General features: G+C 36.3%; 1 protein-coding gene across 5 annotated transcripts in view; it reads left to right on the top strand.

The window, feature by feature from the left end:
• The window catches only part of Grid2 (glutamate ionotropic receptor delta type subunit 2), a 1,480,136-nt gene that overhangs the window by 1,152,769 nt on the left and 306,372 nt on the right, over positions 1-20,995 (top strand). For all 5 annotated transcript variants that reach the window (XM_087215774.1, XM_021261081.2, XM_087215773.1 and 2 more), the window contains one exon: positions 9,941-10,079. In XM_087215774.1, coding sequence (XP_087071900.1) covers positions 9,941-10,079 — 139 coding nt within the window. The remainder of the gene's footprint in view (positions 1-9,940; positions 10,080-20,995) is intronic.

Below are 20,995 nucleotides of genomic sequence, written 5' to 3'. Positions count from 1 at the left end.
CCTACTTAGTACAAAGATTTTATAAGTGGGCTTTATACTTCTCTGAATCAATTATTTTGAGACTTAACATAGAACCTAGTGCCAATAAGGGGAAATGGGTGACTCCCGAACAGAACTGTAAGATTCCTCAGACCCAATCAATGAAAAGTATTTTGCAGTGAACGAATGATTCCACAGAAAGGCTGAGAGGTTGCTTCCAACAGGAAAACTTTTCAGAGGAATATGGAGGTTCAAAATCTCATCAGTATGCTGGTGTTAGCATGAGAGACCTTATGTGGTACAGAGCTAGTTGGAGATTGAATCATGCTACACTTATAGTGGAGCCTTATTCCCAACCCCAGCCTCATTTGTGCTGAGACAATAGGGCTAGGAGACTCCTTCAAACCTGCTATCAAGACTTTCAAATTTTACCCGATTTCCAAACCGAGCATTCCTTACTTTCAATTTCCCTGTTTCCTCATTGTATTTCCTTTGAGGTTTCCAAGCAGTTAAACTGGAACCACATCTTTGAAGGTTACTGTTATTGCCACAGCCAGCGAGCCTCCTGAGGCCTTGTCATCCTGTGTCAACACAGAGCTGTCTGAACCATTCCACACAACCAAATGCTCTGGACTCTCAGTGCTCTGTTATGCATGCTATGCGCTACAGGGATATTGGAGAAATCCACTCCCAGAATCCTGTTTTGATGCTTCCTTTTCCATAGATGCTACTAGATAGAAACAGACTGTACATTTTGAGTACAAAATTGAGGAAACTTATGAAAGGGGCTATTTACGGCGACGTGGGCTGTTTTGATAAAGAAATAAGGGCTTGGGCAGTTCCTGTTAGTTGGAGAGGAGAGCTATCAGTCCTGCTAGGATAAATGCACAGGGAGGACAAAGCGGCTGGGACAGGAGAGGACTGGGTGAGGGTGGCCCAAAGGACTCTGTCCTTCAGCAGGAGACAAACCTGGTGCCTTTTAAAAGCATTTGAAGTAATTCTTTCCTCTCGTTATTTATACCACTACCTCTATATACTCTGATTCATTTGGTTCAGGTTCATTTAAAAATGTACTGGTCTTTTTAATTATGTAAAATATGTACATATTACAAAATTAAATCTAGAGCTGGGGATGTAGCTCAGTGGCACCAGGCCTGCTTGCCCAGTGCAAGGTCCTGAGTTTGATTCCTGGTACCAGAAAAAAGAAATCAAATTTAGAGCTAAATAACAAAGTATAGAGTACCTTAATTTCATCCTCATCTCTTTTGCTTTGATCTCGCCTGCTCTCCATGTGTTTACTTTGGGTTTATTTTTCTATACTTTTTTTGAAAATATAAGCACACGTCCCTTCTTTTCTCAAAATGCATACCGTAGCCTGTTTTGTACCTGATTTTCTCTGAGAATTTCTTCTAATTGCTTTAATTTTCTTAATAAGATAGATTTCAGGATTATTAGCTGAGTGTGAGGCTATGGAAGGAGTGTTTTTTGTGTTAAAAAACAAATTATGTAAGAAAGTCCTGAATCACCGAAAAGCTGTGCCGTGGCGGTGAGGCCACATGAAAAGCTCCTCTGAAGTTTGTGGCCATGAATTTAAAGTGGGATGGACCTACATAGGCTGCTCCACAGCTACACTCAGCATCATATATGGCTCACCCACAGAGGAGGAAGAAACTTGGATTTGACTCAAGTAGGGCCTTTGTCAAGATTTTTAAAAAGATAAAGATAAATGAAATGGATTGTGTTCAAGTCACTGGATTTAAACTGAGAAGAGGGGAGTCTGTGGAGGGTGGGGAGGGGCAGGGAAAAGTCGGCAGACCTGAGGTCTTGGTGGACTGTAGACCCCATGGAGGAAGGAAGCCGAAAGATTGCAGATGGTGCAGGACAGTGGAGGAGCGGCAGTGGAGATGGCAGAGGGGTGATGCTGTTGTTGATGAGGGTGATACTCACTGTGAGAAACAAACACAGGCCCATTGCCTTAAAGAGAAAATAAATTAAACATTATTAAATAATATTAGTTTCCATTGCCTGACAAATGGAGCTTCAGATTTACCTTTCCTTTATAAAACTACATTCAAAATTTTAAGATTATTCTGTATGCTAGAAACTGAGGCTCTGTTCTTGTCATGATAAAAAAAAAAACACTGAAAGATGACTATAAACACTAAAACACCTTTCTCACTGTAACAGAATGTGCTTTGATGATATCTCTGTATTACAGAAAGTCATCTCTTTTCACACGACATTGTAAGAAGCCTGTCTTCACTTGAAAATGGGTTTGGTACCATGAACCTATAACCCCACTTAACAAATAGCAAACTCCACTTGTCTCTTACATGCCCTACTCTATCACCCCCACCTTCCACAAAAGATAAAAAGCATTGTCAGATCTGGCCACATCCATTCTCTCAATTTGACTATAAATAAACTTCAAGGAATACATTAGCACGCAAAACTGATTGTCATATATTAAGTGATTCAGAGGTGATATGTACAATTCTCTCCCATACATAAATGTGGGATACACTTACACTGGCCGTGACTTCTACATTAACTGTTGACAGTATCCTGCTTCATTTATTCTAAAATTCTTCAAGTATAAACCATTTTAATATTTATTGATAGTCAGCCTACTTCAATATTTTCAATTTTCAGAAATATTTATAAAGAAAAGTATAATAAGTTTTCTTCTATACTTTTTATTAACTTTAATTCATGAGTTCTTCAACACCAGATTATGAAATGTAAATTTCGAGTCTTCAAACCTATGAGAGACTGATTTCCCAAATGGTTAAATTGGACAATCTTAGCTAATTAACCTTCTATATTTTCAGGTAAACATGAAGATGCTGTTCTCTCACAGAGTAAAGCTTAGAACGACAAGTTTTTGCCTGACTCAGGAAGAATTATCAAATTTCACAATCTTGCCCAAGGGCAAAATGTTATTTTATTTCTTTAACAGCTTTTATAAGCAGGGTAATATAGACAGTAGCGGGGTAGATATGTTTTTCGATGTGTCAGACCCATCACATCAAAATGGTAATCAGTGTCAAGATTGTTGTTACAGCAAGGGTCACTCTGGGAACCAATTCCTCAAGCTCCCGGGGACTGCAGGAGGGACTACCGACACCCAGTTCTACAGTCAGACCTTCGCAAACCTCGAAGTTGCAGGAATTACTCATCTAATTCTTGTCACACTTTCACAAGATGAGATTGTGCTTCTTAAGAAAATATTAGGATAGGGCCAGGCATTTAGCTCAGTGGTTCCGCCGCCTGCCTCACAAGCACAAGTTCCCGAGTTCGATCCCCCGTACCAAAAAACAAAACAAAACAAAAAAAAGAGAAAATATTAGGATATAATTGTTTTCATCATTTACTCGATTGTCTCCTCTAGCATCTTGAATCCATGAAAAGACTTTTAAAAATTCTGAACAAAGAGCAGAGAGATAAAATTGCTTTTATTAAGCTCACCTAGCTCTCTTCTTATTTTCCTCATTCATTTAGGATGTTTTGTTGCTGTTTGGCCACGTTTGTGGTACTGAGCTCTGAACCAAAGGCCTTCACACTGATTGGTATCACCAGCTCTTTTTCTTTTTCTTTTTTTTTTTGAGCGAGGATCTCCTAAATGGCTAAATTGACCAGGTTGAGCTTCAATTTACAATCCTCCTGCTTCAACCCACCAGAGTGCTGGTGTTACGGTTGTGGCCACCACACCCACTTCGCCTTTCTGTCAACCTTTAATCTGTCTTCTTAAAGTAACCATCCATGGGATTACCACCACAACCATTCACATTTCTTGTTTTTAAACAACTATCATACAGTATGAATTTGTTTATGCAACATTAAGTTTGTGGAAAACATTAATGGTGTAATATACAAATCAGATTTGTTTATTTTCATTCCTGTATAATATTCCACTGTATGAAAATACTAGTATTTATAAATATTGCTGCTATGAACATTCCTTTATTCATCTGTTATTTGTGTATCTGAAGAGTAGAATTGCAAAGTCTTAAAATATGGAGATACTAGGTTTCAAAGATGCTGGGAAAATGTTTCCTAAAGTAATTAAACAAGCTTACCATCCAACCAACAGAGTTTGAGCACATATTTGTCAATCCTTGATATAATCTTTTTATTTTAATCTTTCTGGAGATTAAGCAATGGTATTTCATTTTACTTTATTTTGTATATCCCTAATAAGTAATATGGTTACCACTTTTTCATGTATTTAGTGGTTATTTGATTATTTTCTTTTATGAACATTCTTGCCTAATTTTCTGATCAGTGGCTATTTTATTTTTATGGATTTATGGGAGTTAATGATATATAGATGATTTTTATTAGATACACATACTATAAATATTTTCTATTATGGCTTATCTTTTTGCTTTATGTTGTCTTTGAAATACAAAGTTTTACTATAGTCAAAGTTATCAATCCTTTTTGTGCTAATGTATTGTGTTTGCTTAAAAATATTTTTCCATACAAATTAATGGATATTGTCCATTTTTTTCTAGAAGCTTTATTGTTTACCCTTTATATTTACCCTTAGAAGTGATTTGGTACAGTATTGATTTTTGCATACATCATGAATTGGGAGATAAATTTTAGTATTTTTCATACATATATCCAGTTGACCTAGTACTACTTAATAAAAAGACCTCAGTTTTCATATAGCATTACAATGTTAGCTGGTATAAATCAAGGACCTGTGTAAGCATGGCTAATTTTCATTGATATATTTGGCCTATCCTTGTACAAAAATGAAATCTTAATTACTGTATAAAGCTATAAAGCTACAGTCAGCTAGAATTAAGCTTTTTCTTCTTGGGGAGGTTAGGCTATTTTGGGGCTTTTGCAATTTCATGTAAATTTATATATACATATGCATTATATATATAAATTTATTTATATACATTTATTCTTTTTTTTTTTTTTTGGCAGGGTATTGGTGTGTAGTGCAGGCTGGTCTTGAACTCACTACGTAGCCCAAGCCTGCCTCAAGCAAGGTGATCCTCCTGCCCCAGCCTCCGTAGTCCTGGGATTATAGGCGTGTGCCACCACACCTAGCTTCTTACATTCATTCTTGCACACACCAGATAGAATCTGTAATTTCAACTTCTAATTCATTGACTGAATCTATATAGAGATCACTTCCAATCAAATTTCTATTCTAGCAATATTGTATCTTTTAATTAGTGAAAATGTTGCCCACTTATTTAATCTTAAACATTTTTCAGATAGAGGCCTTTCATATATTTAAACACATTATTCCTATATACTTTATACTGCTTTTGCAAATGGTATGCACATTTAGTTTCTTTTTGAGTGTTGCTAGTATATAAAATACATTTTATTTTTGAACTTTGATTCTGTACCATAGAAAATGGATAACATTAATTTTAGTATTTTTTTATTTTCCAAGTACATATTCATATAATCTTTACTCATTACCTCTCATTTCATTACTTCCAAGTCTTGTTTTTTGGTTCCTTTTTATTCCTGCTTGTTTAGCACATTGAAATCAGTGTTAAATAGGAAGTGGTAGCAACTTGTTGCCTTGAAGATCATCTAAAACTTTGAGGTTATTAAAAAGTATGGTTGTTATAGATTTTCTTACAGAGATAAAAAAAAGTGTCTTAGTTTGATGGACTATATTCAAAGAATTATGAAAAAATACTGGATGTTGAGCTTCATGCCTCTTCTACATTAACTAATATTATCGTTTGGGTTTTCTCCTTTTATTACTAATGGAATGAATTACAGTGATTGATTTTCAAAGGCCAAATTAACCTTGCTTTTATATAATAAACTCAACCAGTTTTCTTGCTTGCTTGTGGATAGGATTTTCAATCTATTAATTGGTATCAATGATCATGTGAAATACTGGCCTGTGGCTTTCTTCCTGGAATGACTGTGCTAGGTTTCATTATCAAACCTGTGCTTTCTTTCAACAATGGATGGCCTACTGTCTTGCTTCTTTCCAATCTCAGGAAGAGTTTGAGCAAAATTAATTATTCCCAAAAATATTTGCCAGATTTTGGTATTAAAGCACTGGTGTTGGATAAATTTGCGCTCTGAACTTGAAGTCTTTAATAATTAGAGGAACGAAATTTTCTATTTCTTGTACCAGAATTTTTCTAGGAATTTTTTCATATATCAGTTATCAAATTTATTCACATAAAATTACATTGAAGGTTCTCTTGCTACCTTTCTGATATGTGTAACATCTCTAAGAATGTGCCATTTATATTGCTGTTATTGTCTAGGCAACTTCATATTCTCTTCATTAGTCTTTTTTTTTTTTGGTACCGGGGATCAAACTCGGGACCTTGCGCTTGCGAGGCAGGTGCTGGAACCACTGAGCTAAATCCCCGGCCCTATTAGTCTTAATAAATACTAATAGTCACCTTCAAAGAACCAAATTTCTGTTGCAACAACCTTGTCATTTTTTTTTTTCCACTGCTTTTTTTGGGGCGGGGGGGGGGGTTACGGGGGATCGAACTCCAGACCTTGCGAGGCAGACGGCAGCACCACTGAGCTAAATCCCCGGCCCTGTTTATTTTTTCTTTAGATTTGATTTGGAGATTTTTTTGTCTTCATAAAATTGATGCTCATTGTTTTCAGCTCTCTTTTACACATTATATACAATCATTTTTTTCTCGAGACAAATTTACCTATACTCCATCAACTATCAAAACCTGTGAAATTTTGCTATGAGTATTTTATTATAATCCAGTTCAAAATATTTTTTCTTTTACATTCCTTTATAGACTTGTATTTAATAATTTCCAAGAAGGTGGATATTTTCTGGTTTTCTCAGTCCTACTGCCTTAGGCAAGCCCTGAGTCCTAATTTTTTTTAACTCTAATCTTTGAAGACATTTTATAAAGTAAAATGAAGTCATTGCTAGAGTCTCAATCTCTTCAGCTTCCTCTGTGTGAGTTGTCATGTGGTTCCTAGGGAAAGGTGATCCCAAACACTAGGTTCCCTTTCTTGTTTATCTTATGCAAAATTTGGTCCTCTTCAGTCCTGCAAATGCTTTCTATGCTCAGTTTTTCCAGGTGCCAACAGTTGGAGGATATTGTGAACTGTCTAGTCCAACATTACCAAAATTGGAAGATGAGATTCTTAACTATTTTAATACTTTATTCCTAACTGCAAATATCAAATGAAATAGCATTTTTTTGATTCTACAAGAATAGTTGAACTAGCAGAGTTGCAAATTATATACCACAGATGAAGAAATTTAACAAGTATTCTTTCATATTGGTGAAAACAACTCTAATCAAGGTTAAAGGGTAAAGAAAACAAACCTCCAATTAGCCTTTTCAAATTTTTTCTCTTCTACTTTTATTATAGGTAAATCTTCCAGTGTTTAGCTACCCTCATGTTCACACTTTATTGTTATTTTTTTCAATTAGTTGTTTTCAGAAAATTCCTATGTGGATTTAAAAAATAAATATTTCCCTTAGCTTTCATCTTTTAAAAGCTGAGCAAAAACTCCTTTTGCTTTGAAGAAGAAAGTCTCTAAAATCCATTATAACTGCCTTTGAAAAACGTGTTCCTGATAGCAGAGGTGAGCCTGTTCTGAGCACATTACATTAGGAAAATAGCTCAGAACACAACCACAGGGCGTGTTTACACTGCATTTAAAATGTACAGATATTGCACAGTGAGAACTAGTGGCTGGGATAAAAATCTGCCTGATATCATAGTTCACTGAGTCCTGTTAAGTCATTCACATATTGACGGACCCAGGAGGAGAAAGTATTATATCTCTGATTTATTTCCACTGTGAATATAAGCTTACTTTCATTTAAAACGTCTATTAATAATTCATAGTGTGTGTTAGTCTGATAGGGCTTCCATAACAAAATACCCACTGGGTGGCTTACCGAAGGAAACTTATTTCCTCACTGATCTGGAGGGTGGAAGCCCACGATCAAGGTGCCACAGATCTAGTTTCTCCTGAGGTCTCTCCAAGGAAGTGGCTCTGTGGCATCCTCCGCCTGTGTCCTTACATGGCCTTTTATCTGTACAGACAATATAAACTAAATAAAATACAGGAAGTAGTATGGTCCCAATTTTGGTCTAAAATTAAATATGTACAAAGAATAAAAGTAAATCCAACAAAATCTTAACAATGGTTAAGTATCAATGATGGAATTATAAGCAGTTTAATTTTTTTCTCTATGCTTCTGCCTTTTTTGTAAAAAAACATTTAGTACTTTTGTAATCAGGAAAAAAATGTACTTTTTTGAAAAGACTCAGCAACTTCTTTTGTTACTAGCTAGGTAATTAGCAAAATGAAGGAAATGTTTTCATGGAAAAGAAATCGAATAATGTATGATAAAATTAAAGGAATTGGGAGTAAAGGATAGTAGGGAGTTATTTTAGGAATACTCCTTTTAGAAAAGATCTTCATGGAGAGGTATCCTCCAGGCAGAAACCAGAATGCATTAAAGGGAAAGTGAACTTGTACATTGAAGAGAAGAAAAATCATGGCCTAATTGCGAATTGCAAGTGTGAAGTCTCTGGGTCAAATATTGTTCTGGCTCCATATAAGAACATTGAGATAAAGGTGAGGAACAAATTCCCACACCTGACCTAAGATACTGCAAGTTGGGCTAGATAACCTTGGTAAGACTTTAGATGTTTTTTCTAAGAATGATGGAAAGCCACTGGGAAGTGTGACCAAAGAAGTATCATATTCATTTTTTGAAGCACCATGGTGATAGATTCAGAGTGGTCTTCTCTAGAACGTAAATAGGAAAATCCTTTAAGCTGCGCAATAGTACAATTCAGATGGTACTGAGCTGGGTGATAATCACTTGTAGTCAAAGCTACCAGAGGCTGAAGCAGGAGGATCTGAAGCATGAGGCCACCCTGGGTAACTTAGTGAGATCCTGTCTCAAAATGAAATTTAGCAAAATGCTGGGAATGTAACTCAGCACTCCCTGGGTGCAGTCTTCAGTAACCCCCCAAGCCCCACACACAAGATGATGTCAGCCTGGATTTGGGTGTCAGTGGTGGAAATGATGACATAAAATAGGTTGGGACACACTATGAAGGTAAAGGTGACAGGACTTGTTATATGTCAGGAAATTTCTAAGTTTTTATCTACTAAGTGAACAGTAATGCTACATTCTGGCATGATATGGGCTAGGTCAGTGGGTAGTTAATTTAGGAGTAGAAAAGTTCTGTTTTAGCTGCAGTGAGTTTGAGATGCCCATGAGATTCCAAGTGGAAAACATGTAGGATTTTAGCTCTAGTGATCAAGAGAGTGAGGCTCAAAATATAAATTTAAGTGTTAGCCACATATGCCATAGGTGATATTCAGTTAGGGAATTGTTGCAATTACACAGGATGAGAATGCGGCCAGAGAATGGGAAAAGCCCAAGAACTCTCCCACATTTACAGAGCAGAAGGAGATGCTGCAACCAGATGTTAAGAGTATCTGATCAATGAAGAGTAGAGAAAGACAAGGGTGAGAATGTTGAAGCCAGCAACATTTTGTATGATTCTAAGATCATTGACAACTCATGTTTCAGTAATATAACTAAATCCTTTTAATATTATTTAATTGACTGGAAATCTTAAAAGGTACATTATAGTTGCATAGCAGTGTTAATATCAGCTAACTAATGAATAATCAAGCTCTTGGAAAAAAGTATGGATCTGTATCTGAAATACGAGGGTAATGAGAGAATGGAACCGTAAAGATGACAAACTGCCTCTTAAACATGTTATTTTGAATATTTATCATGTTTCTTATTGACTAGCCTCACATATTCTCATTAGAGAATTAAATATAAAACAATGAAAACAGAGAAGTCTATACTGATGTTATTACGTAGGAAGGTTTCTCACGACTTCGTTGTTTTGGTATTGCAGGTGTATGGCTTCAGACTCTCCACAAGCGTTTGCTGATGTTCTTTTATTCTGCTTCTTCCAACAGGTGGGGAGGTCCCATACACAACCCTGGCTACCCGGATGATGATGGGGGCTTGGTGGCTGTTTGCTTTGATTGTAATCTCATCCTACACAGCAAATCTTGCTGCTTTCCTCACCATCACTCGCATTGAAAGCTCCATCCAGTAAGTAGACAAAGATCCCAGGAGCCACCAAGCGTGAGAAATGATGGAAGTGTGCAACATTTGAAAACCACTATAAAGTATCTGAAAAAAAGTTACAGCCTCTCTTTGAGTAAAGGCTTTTTTTTCTTTGATACTTCAGAGTATTACTGGATAGTCCAACTCCTAGAAATAGAATATTAGTAGAGAACTTTTTATGAAATAAAATTTTGGCTATAATATAAATGTTGCTTCCCACTTTTCTCATAGAAGGATAACACATCTTTAAAATTTTAACTTCCACAAAGAATGATTATGTCTGAGAAACACTGTAAAAAGGAAAAGGGAAAAAGGAGTCATATTTTTTTTAAAGTTTTTATCTGAGTCTGTCTCATTATGAACTGTTGGATTAAGTAGTTGAATCAATGTAGATGATTGAGAGATGGGCAGATCACTGGAGGATTGAAGAGAGAGAAAAGAGAGAAGAAAGGAAAGAGTAGAGAGAGACAGAATATCAACTGACAGATGTAATCTGGTGTTTCAGTAATCATACTCTGTTTGTCTCTTCATAACATTACACTTAACGTAGTCATTATTGCTGATGTTTTCCCAGCTGCAGGTACAATAGTAGGCAGTGGTTATTAGCCATGGGGTGCTTACTTCAGTCCCAACAGCCATCTAAATCAGTGCCTCAGTTCACAAATGCTTACAGCCCAAAGCCTTTGACTGACCATGCCCAGTTTTGCCGCTATGGCCCTGCTGTGAGATTAGCACCTCTGTAGATTTTCTGTCCTACTGAAACACAGTGTTCTGTGTATTGTTATAAAAAAATTTTCCTTGAAAACATTTTATCTAAAAATAAGGTAACTTTAATTTCCCTATGTCTGAAAAATCTCACAATTCAAAATTAGAACAATTAGATGTGTCAAAGAATTTCTTAGAGATTTAACTTTTATGTAAATGCAAACATAACAGTGCTTGCTTTTAAAGTTATGTAAATGAAGTCCATCAGAAGCCACAAAACTATTGTATCATAATACTAAAAAATAAAATTAAGAATTAATTATCTATAAAGAAATAGGGCAGGATTTTTCTTCAATTTTCTTGTTATAAAAATTGAAACTCAAAAATTCAACTAATAATGCTAGCCAGAAGTCAATAATTTTATCCATTTATGAAAATGATATTACCCATTTCTCTTACCAAATCATGTTCTTTAATGTGTTTTTGAAATATTCTTTTCATATAGGACCTTTATATTCTTCCCAATTTATTTCCCTTATAGTAAGTATTGGGGATGGAATGAGTAATAAATGGTACAGAGTAAAGCCCATGAGAAATGTAAATTGATGACCTCATCAGCATCATACTTTATTAGAAATAATGAAAATGATTATCACAGCATTGTCAGAAAAATCAGTGAGCTTAATAAAACCATGAAAATAGTAGTTAACATTAGTTGATCATTTACAGTATGCCAGGCTTTATGTTACATATTTTACATACATTGTACTCATTTTCTGAAAAACATACAATATAATTCATTTCACAAATGACAAAACAGAAGTTGAGATGATAAAGAACTCACTGTAGGTCATACTGCTAATAGGTGGTTGGATAAAGACCAGACCTTAAATCTGTCTGATTCCCAACCTGTATTTTAAATGTACCATACTTGTTCTTGTTTCTTTGTTTGTGAACCTTCTCATGGCCCTTTGTTTCTATTGGCCATTAGAAAGAATATGTGGTAGCTTTATCCACTGCCAAGTGTGTGGAGGGGTGTAAATGATAACATTCTCAAAATCCTCAATTGCTCTGGGGAGATAGTGGTGACTCTTGTATTGGGCCACATCTCTATGCATGCACACCAACAAGAGCTAATTATATTACAATTGACATGTACCACTCAGAATAAGACATTTCAGCATACTCAATACAAATCACCTTAAGATAGTTTTTACAATTGTCAAATAAAGATAGAATATACTTCAGGCATGTGTTGTAATGACTTGAGATACCTACATCTACATTATATAATAATTGCCACAGCCAAGTTGTTGGTACATCCATCACCACCCATGCTATACATGCACTCCCCTGACCCTGTTCATTTTATAATTGAAAATCTGTTCCCTGAGCAACATCTCCCCACTTCTGTCACCTCAGAACCCCCGGCCACCACTGTTTCACTCTCTGCTTGTAAGCATTCATCTTTTTTAGTCTCCATACAAGCGAAGTCATAGAGGACTTGTCTTTCTGTGTCCAGCTCATCTCACTGAGGATAATAGCTTCCACACTCATCCATGTTGCCAAAAATGGCAAAAAAGCTATTAAAAGTTAAAACGGACAATTTTATTTTGTGAACATTCTTATCAATTATACCTTACTTGTCAGATTTTAAATCTATTTACTTCTAAAAATCTATGTAGTTTATATCTGACTTTAAAGAATTTTAAAATAAATGAATGAATAAAATTCGAAATAAAATAACTGGTCTTGTATGATGAACAAAAATGATGGCTAACATTCACTGAGACTTTATAATGAACCAGAAACTAAGCATGTCACATGTGTTATGTCATTTATCCTTCAAAACAACCCTAGTAATACAAGTAGTCCAATTATTACCATTTTGTAGGTGAGCAAACAGAATTTTAGAAGTTCAGTGCTCAAGGTCAAGCAGTCAATATGTGTCAGAACTGGGAGCCGAATCCATGTTAATCCAATGCCAATCCATGGGTTTACTCACTGGGGTCTCTTCACTTGTGTAGTTGTGACTCCTGTGGTCCACATGACCTGATAGTTCTCTGAGGTGGCAGATGTCACTGTGCGTTTGTGTATCTGAGCCATTCGGTTATTAACCTCACCAGCATGAGCTTGATGTCAGCTTTAATGCAATACCAGGGTAGAAAAAGCTGCTCTTGGTTTTTGTATCCCTAAAGTTTCTCTAAAAGTGAAGCCTAAAGAGAAAAGGTTGTAATTTCACATGATGTTTCTCTCAAGCGTAGTTCTACAATCAGAAGTGACTGTGCATTCATTTAAAAAAAAAATCATTCCTTCCCAGAGCCAGCTGGCAATATTAACAGCCATCAGTGGGTATAATAAATCTGCACTTCCTTCTAATATTATCACTGAACTAATTTTGGAAGGGCAGAATCAAAGCCAAAGAAGTTAAAAGAAGTCTGGTTCTCTCCCTGTTTACGAATATCTCCCAATTTCATGCCTCAGTTGTGTCAGTAAGCATAATTGCCTGCAGCATTTCTCGGAAACGATTAAGGTTCCATTTGTAACTAATACCAAGTTCCTTGAAAAATTCTAAGTCTAATTTTTCATAGAAAATACAAAGACTTTTTTCAGAATACCATTCAGTGTTATGCTTGTTAATAATTTATGTTTGTAATATTTACAGCTCACTAAATGAACCAGTATGTGCAAAAGCACTTTTTTCCAGCCCAATTTCCCTATGCCATTAGCAAACATATGCCAAGCATATCTTCATCCCCAAAATTCAGAATTTCTTCTCCAGATCTCAATGGCCAGAGGTGCTTAGAGGGATATCATTGAGAGAGAGGAAAAATAAGGTCCCTTTGAACAGATGATTGACAGAAAACCTAACAGCTTGGTAGAAGAAACCCAATGGATTTATTTGGGGAAAGTAGAATGCTTTCTATAAAATTTTATCCTTTTTCAACTCGCCTTCTATTTACAGCATCTTCTATTTATTTCGGCATCTAACATTCTATTTACTCCTTGCTATTAAAATTTTAAAATGAAGTTTCCCTTTAAGGAAAACTCTCAAGCTAAAGTTTTATAACCATTCAGAGATCGGGGACACTTTAGGATATAATGTGACAGGTTATGACACAGTTGGAATGGGTAGTATTCAGATATAAAATTCAATTACCTTTATCCAGGTAAAAGGAAAACTGCCCTTCCTATAAAACTAATGACAGTGTGGACTTTCTCATTCTCATCGGAAGGTAAACACATGTACCTGGAAAGTGGGACATACACTTTTCTCCCGGCACTCAGGCTGAAGGTAGCAATGGCGAAAGAGCGCATAGGAAGGAACACCATCATTAACTCCATTTGCTTTTAATGTGATCTTCAAAAAGCTACTTATTTCACATAAAAAGGAACATAAGTATGAGAAATCATATGGTTAGATTTATTAATAACTTAAGAATCATATTGGTGATGAAACTTGAATATTTTTATTCCCTGAGGCTGTAACTATGCTTGGGTACACTGAAAGGGATTCCAACATCCCACCATAATTTTGTCTTTAATGAATTTATTCTCCATAATTGTATTGCAAAATAAAATGCTGAGTTGGTTCTGTCACTGAACCGATCTGAGAGAATAATTTTTCTTCAAGACCAACTTTATAAAATAAGAAAGTAGAGTAAAATTTGAAAGACAAACTATTACTAATCCATTGGCTATTCTTGGGCCATTAAGTTTTGTTCATAGTTGAACAAATTTTACTTCAAAACAATAATATATTTCCTAATAAATTGTGAAGACTTAGTACAGAGAAATGTCACGTATTCATTTTCATTTCTCCTGCATAAAAGCCCAGGAGTGATTGCTAGAACATAGGGTATGTTTAGTTTGTTTTTGTTTTGGGGGGTTTTTTGGGGCGGGGATCGGGGCAGGTTACCAGGGATCGAACCCAGGACCTTGCTCTTGTGAGGCAGGCAGTGGCACCACTGTGCTAAATCCCTGGCCCAAGATATGTATGTATTTGTCTCAGTTTCTTTTCTCATTGCTGAGACAAAATATCCAACATCCAAAGTTAAAGGAAGGAAGGTTTATTTAGCTCACAGTTTGTAGAGGTTTCAGTCCATAATCAGCTGGCTCCAAAGCTGAGTGACACATGGCAGAGGGGCAACAATTTATGGTGGCAAGAAGGTAGTAAAGAAACAGGGTCTTACCAGAGTCTTTCTGTCCCTTTCATCTTACCCAGACACCCTTAATCCTAGTGCCCTTGAGCATAGTATTGCAGAGTGAGTCAGTTCCAGCTTCACGCACCCTAGATCCAGCCACCTCAGAAGAAGCCTCACTTATGACTACATGAGGCTTTGCGGGGACATCTAGACCCAAGCCTTGTCTGATAATGTGCTTTGGAATTGGAAGTATTTTCTCCTATTGTAGCTAATCTTTTCATCCTCTTTCTAGGGGCTCTTACAGAAAAAAGTTTTTCATTTTGATGAAACCCAGTATATGAGGGTTTTTTTCCTTTTATGGATCATGTTTCTGGTAATCTAAGCCTCTTCACCAAGTCATAGGTTCCGAAGATTATCTCTTTAGTTTTATAGTTTTACATTTCACATTTAAATCCAAAATCTATTTTGAGTATGTTTAGATTGAGATTTTTTTGCCTATGAATATTCAAATGCCCTATCAACATTGCTGAAAAGACTATCCTGCCTTCGTTGAATTGCTTTTCAAATTTTTTTTTAAGTTGGCTCTACTGTGTGAGTCTATTTCTGGGTTCCCTATGCTATTCCATTGATTTTTGCTTCTCCTTCTCTGCCAGTAACAGTTTTGATTACTGTAGCTCGAAATGGAGTAGAGTAATTCACTCCCAAAAGAAGTACTTTTCCCTCACATTTCAGAATTATCTTAGCTATTCCATTTCCTTTGCCTTTCCACATAAATGTCAGAATAATCTTGTCCACATTTACACCCACCTACCCCAAAAATCTTTAATCTTTCTGGAATTTTGACAGGAATCGCATTAAGTCTGTATATCAGTTCGGGGGAGCAGTTACATCTTCTCTATTTGAGTTTTCCAAACCATGAAGTGTGTCAGTTGACTCATTTGATATTTAATTTCTTTCATCAACACTTAAATTTTCAGCATGCAAAACCACAAAAGTCCTAGGCATGTTTTGTAAGATTGGTACATAAGTATTTCTTGCTTTCCAAGTGATTGTAAATGGTACTGCATTTCTAATTCCAGTTTCCACCTATTGGTTACTTGTATAGAGAAATCAACTTCTTTGTGTGCTGCTTTTATCCTGTGTTTTGCTGAACTTGCTTATTAGTTTTAGGAGTTTTGGTTACTTTCTTTGGAATCTAAATAAGCCTTCTTGCAATTTATAGAAATAGGGATTTTTTTCTTCTTTCTCTTCTCCCTTCCTTCCTTCTTTCCTTCCTTCCTTCCTCTCTCTCTCTTTCTTTCTTTCTTTCTTTCTTCCTTTCTTCCTTTCTTATCTTTATGCCTTTTATTTCCTTTCCTTCCCTTTCTCTGCTAACTAGAACTTAAAGTACTATGTAAAAATAAGAGGTGAATGTGAACATCTCTGCTTTGTTTCTAATTTTGGTGGGAAAACATTCAATGTTTTACTGTTATGTGTATTATTTACAGAGTTGGTTTGTGTGTTTGTTTGTTAGTTATTATCAAGTTGAGGAAATTCTTTTCTACTCCTAGTTTTCTGTGAGTTTCTATCATGAATAGGTGTTGAATTTTGGGATTTTTTTTCTTGATTTTCCTCCTTTTCTAAATCTGAGGCAATAAGACACTTTTGGTTATCTCTGACTGCTGCTTCCCTTTTTATTTTCTCTACCCTTAACTATTGCTTCCCTCTATTGATTCTCTTCACATTCTATTTTATTTTCCAGAGTGTAGAGTCCAGACTGCTACCTCTTTCCATCCTCAAAATTGTCATCACAATTTCCGTTCCCCATCCAGTCAATATAAAGTCTAGCTTCATTCACAGAGCATACTGGGCCCCTCAGATGCTGGTCTGGCCTTGTGCCTAACCACTGGCACCACTTAACCTGTTCTCACCTTTGTCCATGCTCCAGTCTACCTAGACCCTCATGGGCTATTTCATGCCCCTGTGAGGTTGTGCATGCCAGTCCCTCTCCAGGAAGTGGCCCAGAGTCCCCTCTTCTCTTCTGCCATTTCTATTTGCCCAGGTACATTAGTAATTATGCATGCATTTTTCCCACTAAGGTTATTGGTACATTTTAGGTATAAAATACAGTTACATTCATCATTGGGATCTTGTACCATTACATGAGTATCTTGATTCTTATTTTTTTTCCCCTTTCCCTCCCCTCCCTTCACCCTCTCCACCCTTCCCTATTTGCAAAGACTTTGTTTCCATTTTTTTCTTTTCTCATATTTTTCCTTTTCCCTTCTTTCATTTCCCCTACCCCTCCCACTCCCCCAATCCTTTAGACCTTTTCTACCTATTACAAAATATCAATGATACATTTTTAAAATTACAATATCAAGATCTATGAGACATTACCACAGATTTTACAGAATTTAAAAGGATATAGGAAGCATATTACAAATATCTTTTTTGAAATAAATTTGATAACTTCTAAGAAGTACCATGGAAGACAAATTAATGAAACTAACTGTAGAGGAAGTATAAAATTTGAATAGCACCTATTAAAGAAAGTACATTCCTAGCTTGAAAACATACCTATATGACAACAACAGGCTCATATACATTTTAACTGATAAATTACATAAAACATTTAAAGCAGAAAAAAGAAGGAATATTTCTCCCCTAATTTTAGGAAATCAACATTATGCTAATCCTAAAACTGGATAAAGATAATAGAAGAAAAAAGTATGGACATAAATAGAAATGTGTTTAACAAAACAAACTATTAGAAGTCAGATCTGGCAGGATGTAGAAAGTGGTTTTATTATAGAGATGGCAGTGTTGCTTCAGCATTGAAAGATCCACCCCCAAAAGTTACCATTTTGACAGAGGAGAGGAAAAAGCCATATGATCCTTTCAGTAGTTGGAGAAAAAGTATTGGACTAAATTCTAGAGCTGTTCATGGTAAAAGCTATCAGGAGACTAGAAGTAGAACAGAAGCTTCTCAACTGATCAAAGACTCCATACTTCCAACAAAAACACCTTATATGAATGGAGAAGATACAATCCTTTCTCCCTAAGGTGGGGAACAAGAGCAGATATGCCTACTGTTCATCTTCCATGAAACTTTGAAACGTAGGCCCAAACCAAAATAGTCTGGCAATAAAATGACACAATCAGGATAGGATTGGCAAGGTAGAAGTAAAATCTTTATATGTAGATGAAATGATGATCTACAGAGAAAATACTAATAAATCTCTAGGAGCCCCTAGAACTTGTATTTGAATTTAGCAGGATTAGAAAACACAAGATATATAGAAAAATTCAGGTCTATGTATACTTGCTATAAATGAAGAATTGGATATTGAAATTTAAAAATTATGTAGGAGTACAAAGGACCTACAAAAGTAAAAAAGAAAAAGAAAAAAAAGTGTTGGAAGACATTTATTACCTAATTTTAAGACTTCCTCTAAAGCTACAGTAGTCAAGGCATTGTTGGTGTAAGGAAAGACATACAGATCATTGGAATAAAACAGAGAATCTAGAAATAGAACCACACATATATGGTTCACTGAGTTTGAAAGATTATTTAATATTAACATTTTATAGAACAGAAACTCAATTCAAAAGCAGAGAAAAAGATAGTGTTTACAGAAAATGGCACTACAACACCTCGTATCTGTATATAAAAAATTAACCTCAACCCTTCATTTCCACACATAAAAATAACTTGAAATGATCTATGAACCTAAATATGAAAGACTAAAACTATAAAACTTTAAGAAAAAATTGTAAGGGAAAATGTTTATGAATTTAGGGTAGGCAAGAATTTCCTAGGATATAAAAAACATGATGTATAAAAGAAAAAAATGATAAATGAGATTCCATCAAAATTTAGAACTTTAAATGACATTGTTAAAATGAAAAGTAGTCCTTAAACAGACCATATTTATAATGCATATAACCTATGACCAGAATATATAAAGAACTCTTACAGCTCATTAATGGACAACCCAATTAAAAAGTAAACACAAGGGTTCCACACTACAAAGACACAGAGGACACCAGACCACCAGACCAAGGTACTGAGTCCCGGCATTCCCAGCCCAGAGGTAGGGGCTTCTGAGCCACCATCCCACTGCTCCTGGTCCAGAGGAAGGGGCTTCCTGGTCACCATCCCTCCCGCTGCTCCCAGTCCAGAGGAAAGGGCTTTTGGGCCACCTTCTGTCCCGCTGCTCCTGGCCCAGAGGAAGGGGCTTCCAGGCCACTATCCTTCCCACTGCTCCCGGCCCAGAGGGAGGGGCTTCTGAGCTGCCATCCCACTGCTCCTGGTCCAGCAGAAGGGGCTTCCCGGCCACCATCCCTCCTGCTGCTCCCAGCCCACAGAAAAGGGCTTTTGGGTCACCATCCCTACCACTGCTCCCGGCCCCTGTCCCACCTCACCCAGCTCAGAGGCGGGAATCCGTGCAGGCACTAACAGCCCCCCACTCCAGTCAAAATGAGAAAACACATAAATAAGTCTCAAAACCAGACTTCCAGATCACCTACAGCAACCCCAAAGGGAAATGAGATGGAACACTCTGATACTCAACCACCTGGACCCACTGAACTGGCAACAAAAGGGGATCTGGAAAAAATGAAATCAGAAATAATTTCTCAGATAACAGGAGAAATTGTGCCCCTAGTGTAAGAAATGATTAATAAATCTAGAGAGGAGCTGAGGAACATGATGGAATCCCAACATAAGAAACAAATGGAATCCATAAAACAGATGCAAATAGATTTCCAGGACATGAAAAACTCCACTGAAAGTCTACACAGCAGAATGAGCCAATGTGAGGACAGAATTTCAGATATAGAAGATAAGATTGCAATTAGTGAGTAGGAAAAGAAAAATTGCTTGAAAATTAAAAGGGAACATGAGAAATCAATCCAGCAGCTGCTAGATGATGCAAAGAAGAATAACATAAGACAGATTGGGCTCAATGAAGAAACAGGAGAGAGTGGAGATGACATAAAAAAATCTCTTCAGAGAAATAATGGCAGAAAACTTCCCAAGCAGGGGAAAAGAGCTTGACATACAGATAAGTGAGGCATATAGGACTCCAAATAGCCTTGATCAAAAAAAATCTACACATAGGCATATAATTGTTAAGATTCCAGAAACTCAACAGAAGAACAAAGTTCTCCAAGCAGTCAGAGAAAAGAAACAAATCACATACAAAGGAAAGCCCATCAGAGTCACAGCAGACTTCTCAACACAAACCATCAAGGCAAGAAGAGCTTGGAGTGACATATTCCAAGCCCTAAAAGAAAACAGCCTCCAACCAAGATTCATGTACCCTGCAAAACTGTCTTTCAAAATTGATGGAGAAATAAGATACTTTCATGACAAAGAGCACCTTAGGAACTTTGTGAATACCAAACCAGCACTCCAAAGGATTTTACACAATATCCTAGGAACAGACATTGAAGATCACAACCCCAGAAAGCAAAGCAGAGTGAACCCATCTGGTATGACAAGAAATTAAATGTAAAGGGGGAGAACCCAACAAAAAGAAAAAGTCATGGCAATGACAAGTCAATACATTTCAGATATAACCATCAATGTTAATGGGCTCAATTCACCAATCAAAAGAAACAAACTGGCAGAATGAGTCAAGAAGCAAAATCCAACAATATGCTGCATACAAGAAACACACTTCATTCAAAAGGAAACTCATAGACTGAAAGTTAAAGGGTGGAAAACAATACTCCATGCGACAGGGACCAAAAAAAAAGCAGGAGTAGCTATCCTCTTTGCAGATCAAGTAGATTTCAAACCAATACTGATTAAGAGAGATGAAGAAGGACACTACATCCTTGTAAAGGGAACAATCCAAGAGGAAGAGATGAAAATCATAAACATCTATGCAACAAACACTAGTGCACCCAACTATATAAAACAAATACTAACAGACATGAAAAGTCATATATGCACTAATACAATTGTAGTGGGGGACCTCAACACCCCACTGTCACAAATAGATAGATCAACTAGACTAAAAATAAGTAATGAAATACTAGAACTCAATTGAACTCTTGAAC

The sequence above is a fragment of the Heterocephalus glaber genome, unplaced genomic scaffold (genome assembly GCF_053883595.1).
Source record: "Heterocephalus glaber isolate CG9 unplaced genomic scaffold, H.glaber_assembly_v1.0 deba00001454, whole genome shotgun sequence".
Lineage (NCBI taxonomy): Eukaryota > Metazoa > Chordata > Mammalia > Rodentia > Bathyergidae > Heterocephalus > Heterocephalus glaber.
Note: the sequence above shows the minus strand (reverse complement) of the source record. Positions and strands in the feature narration are given on the sequence as shown.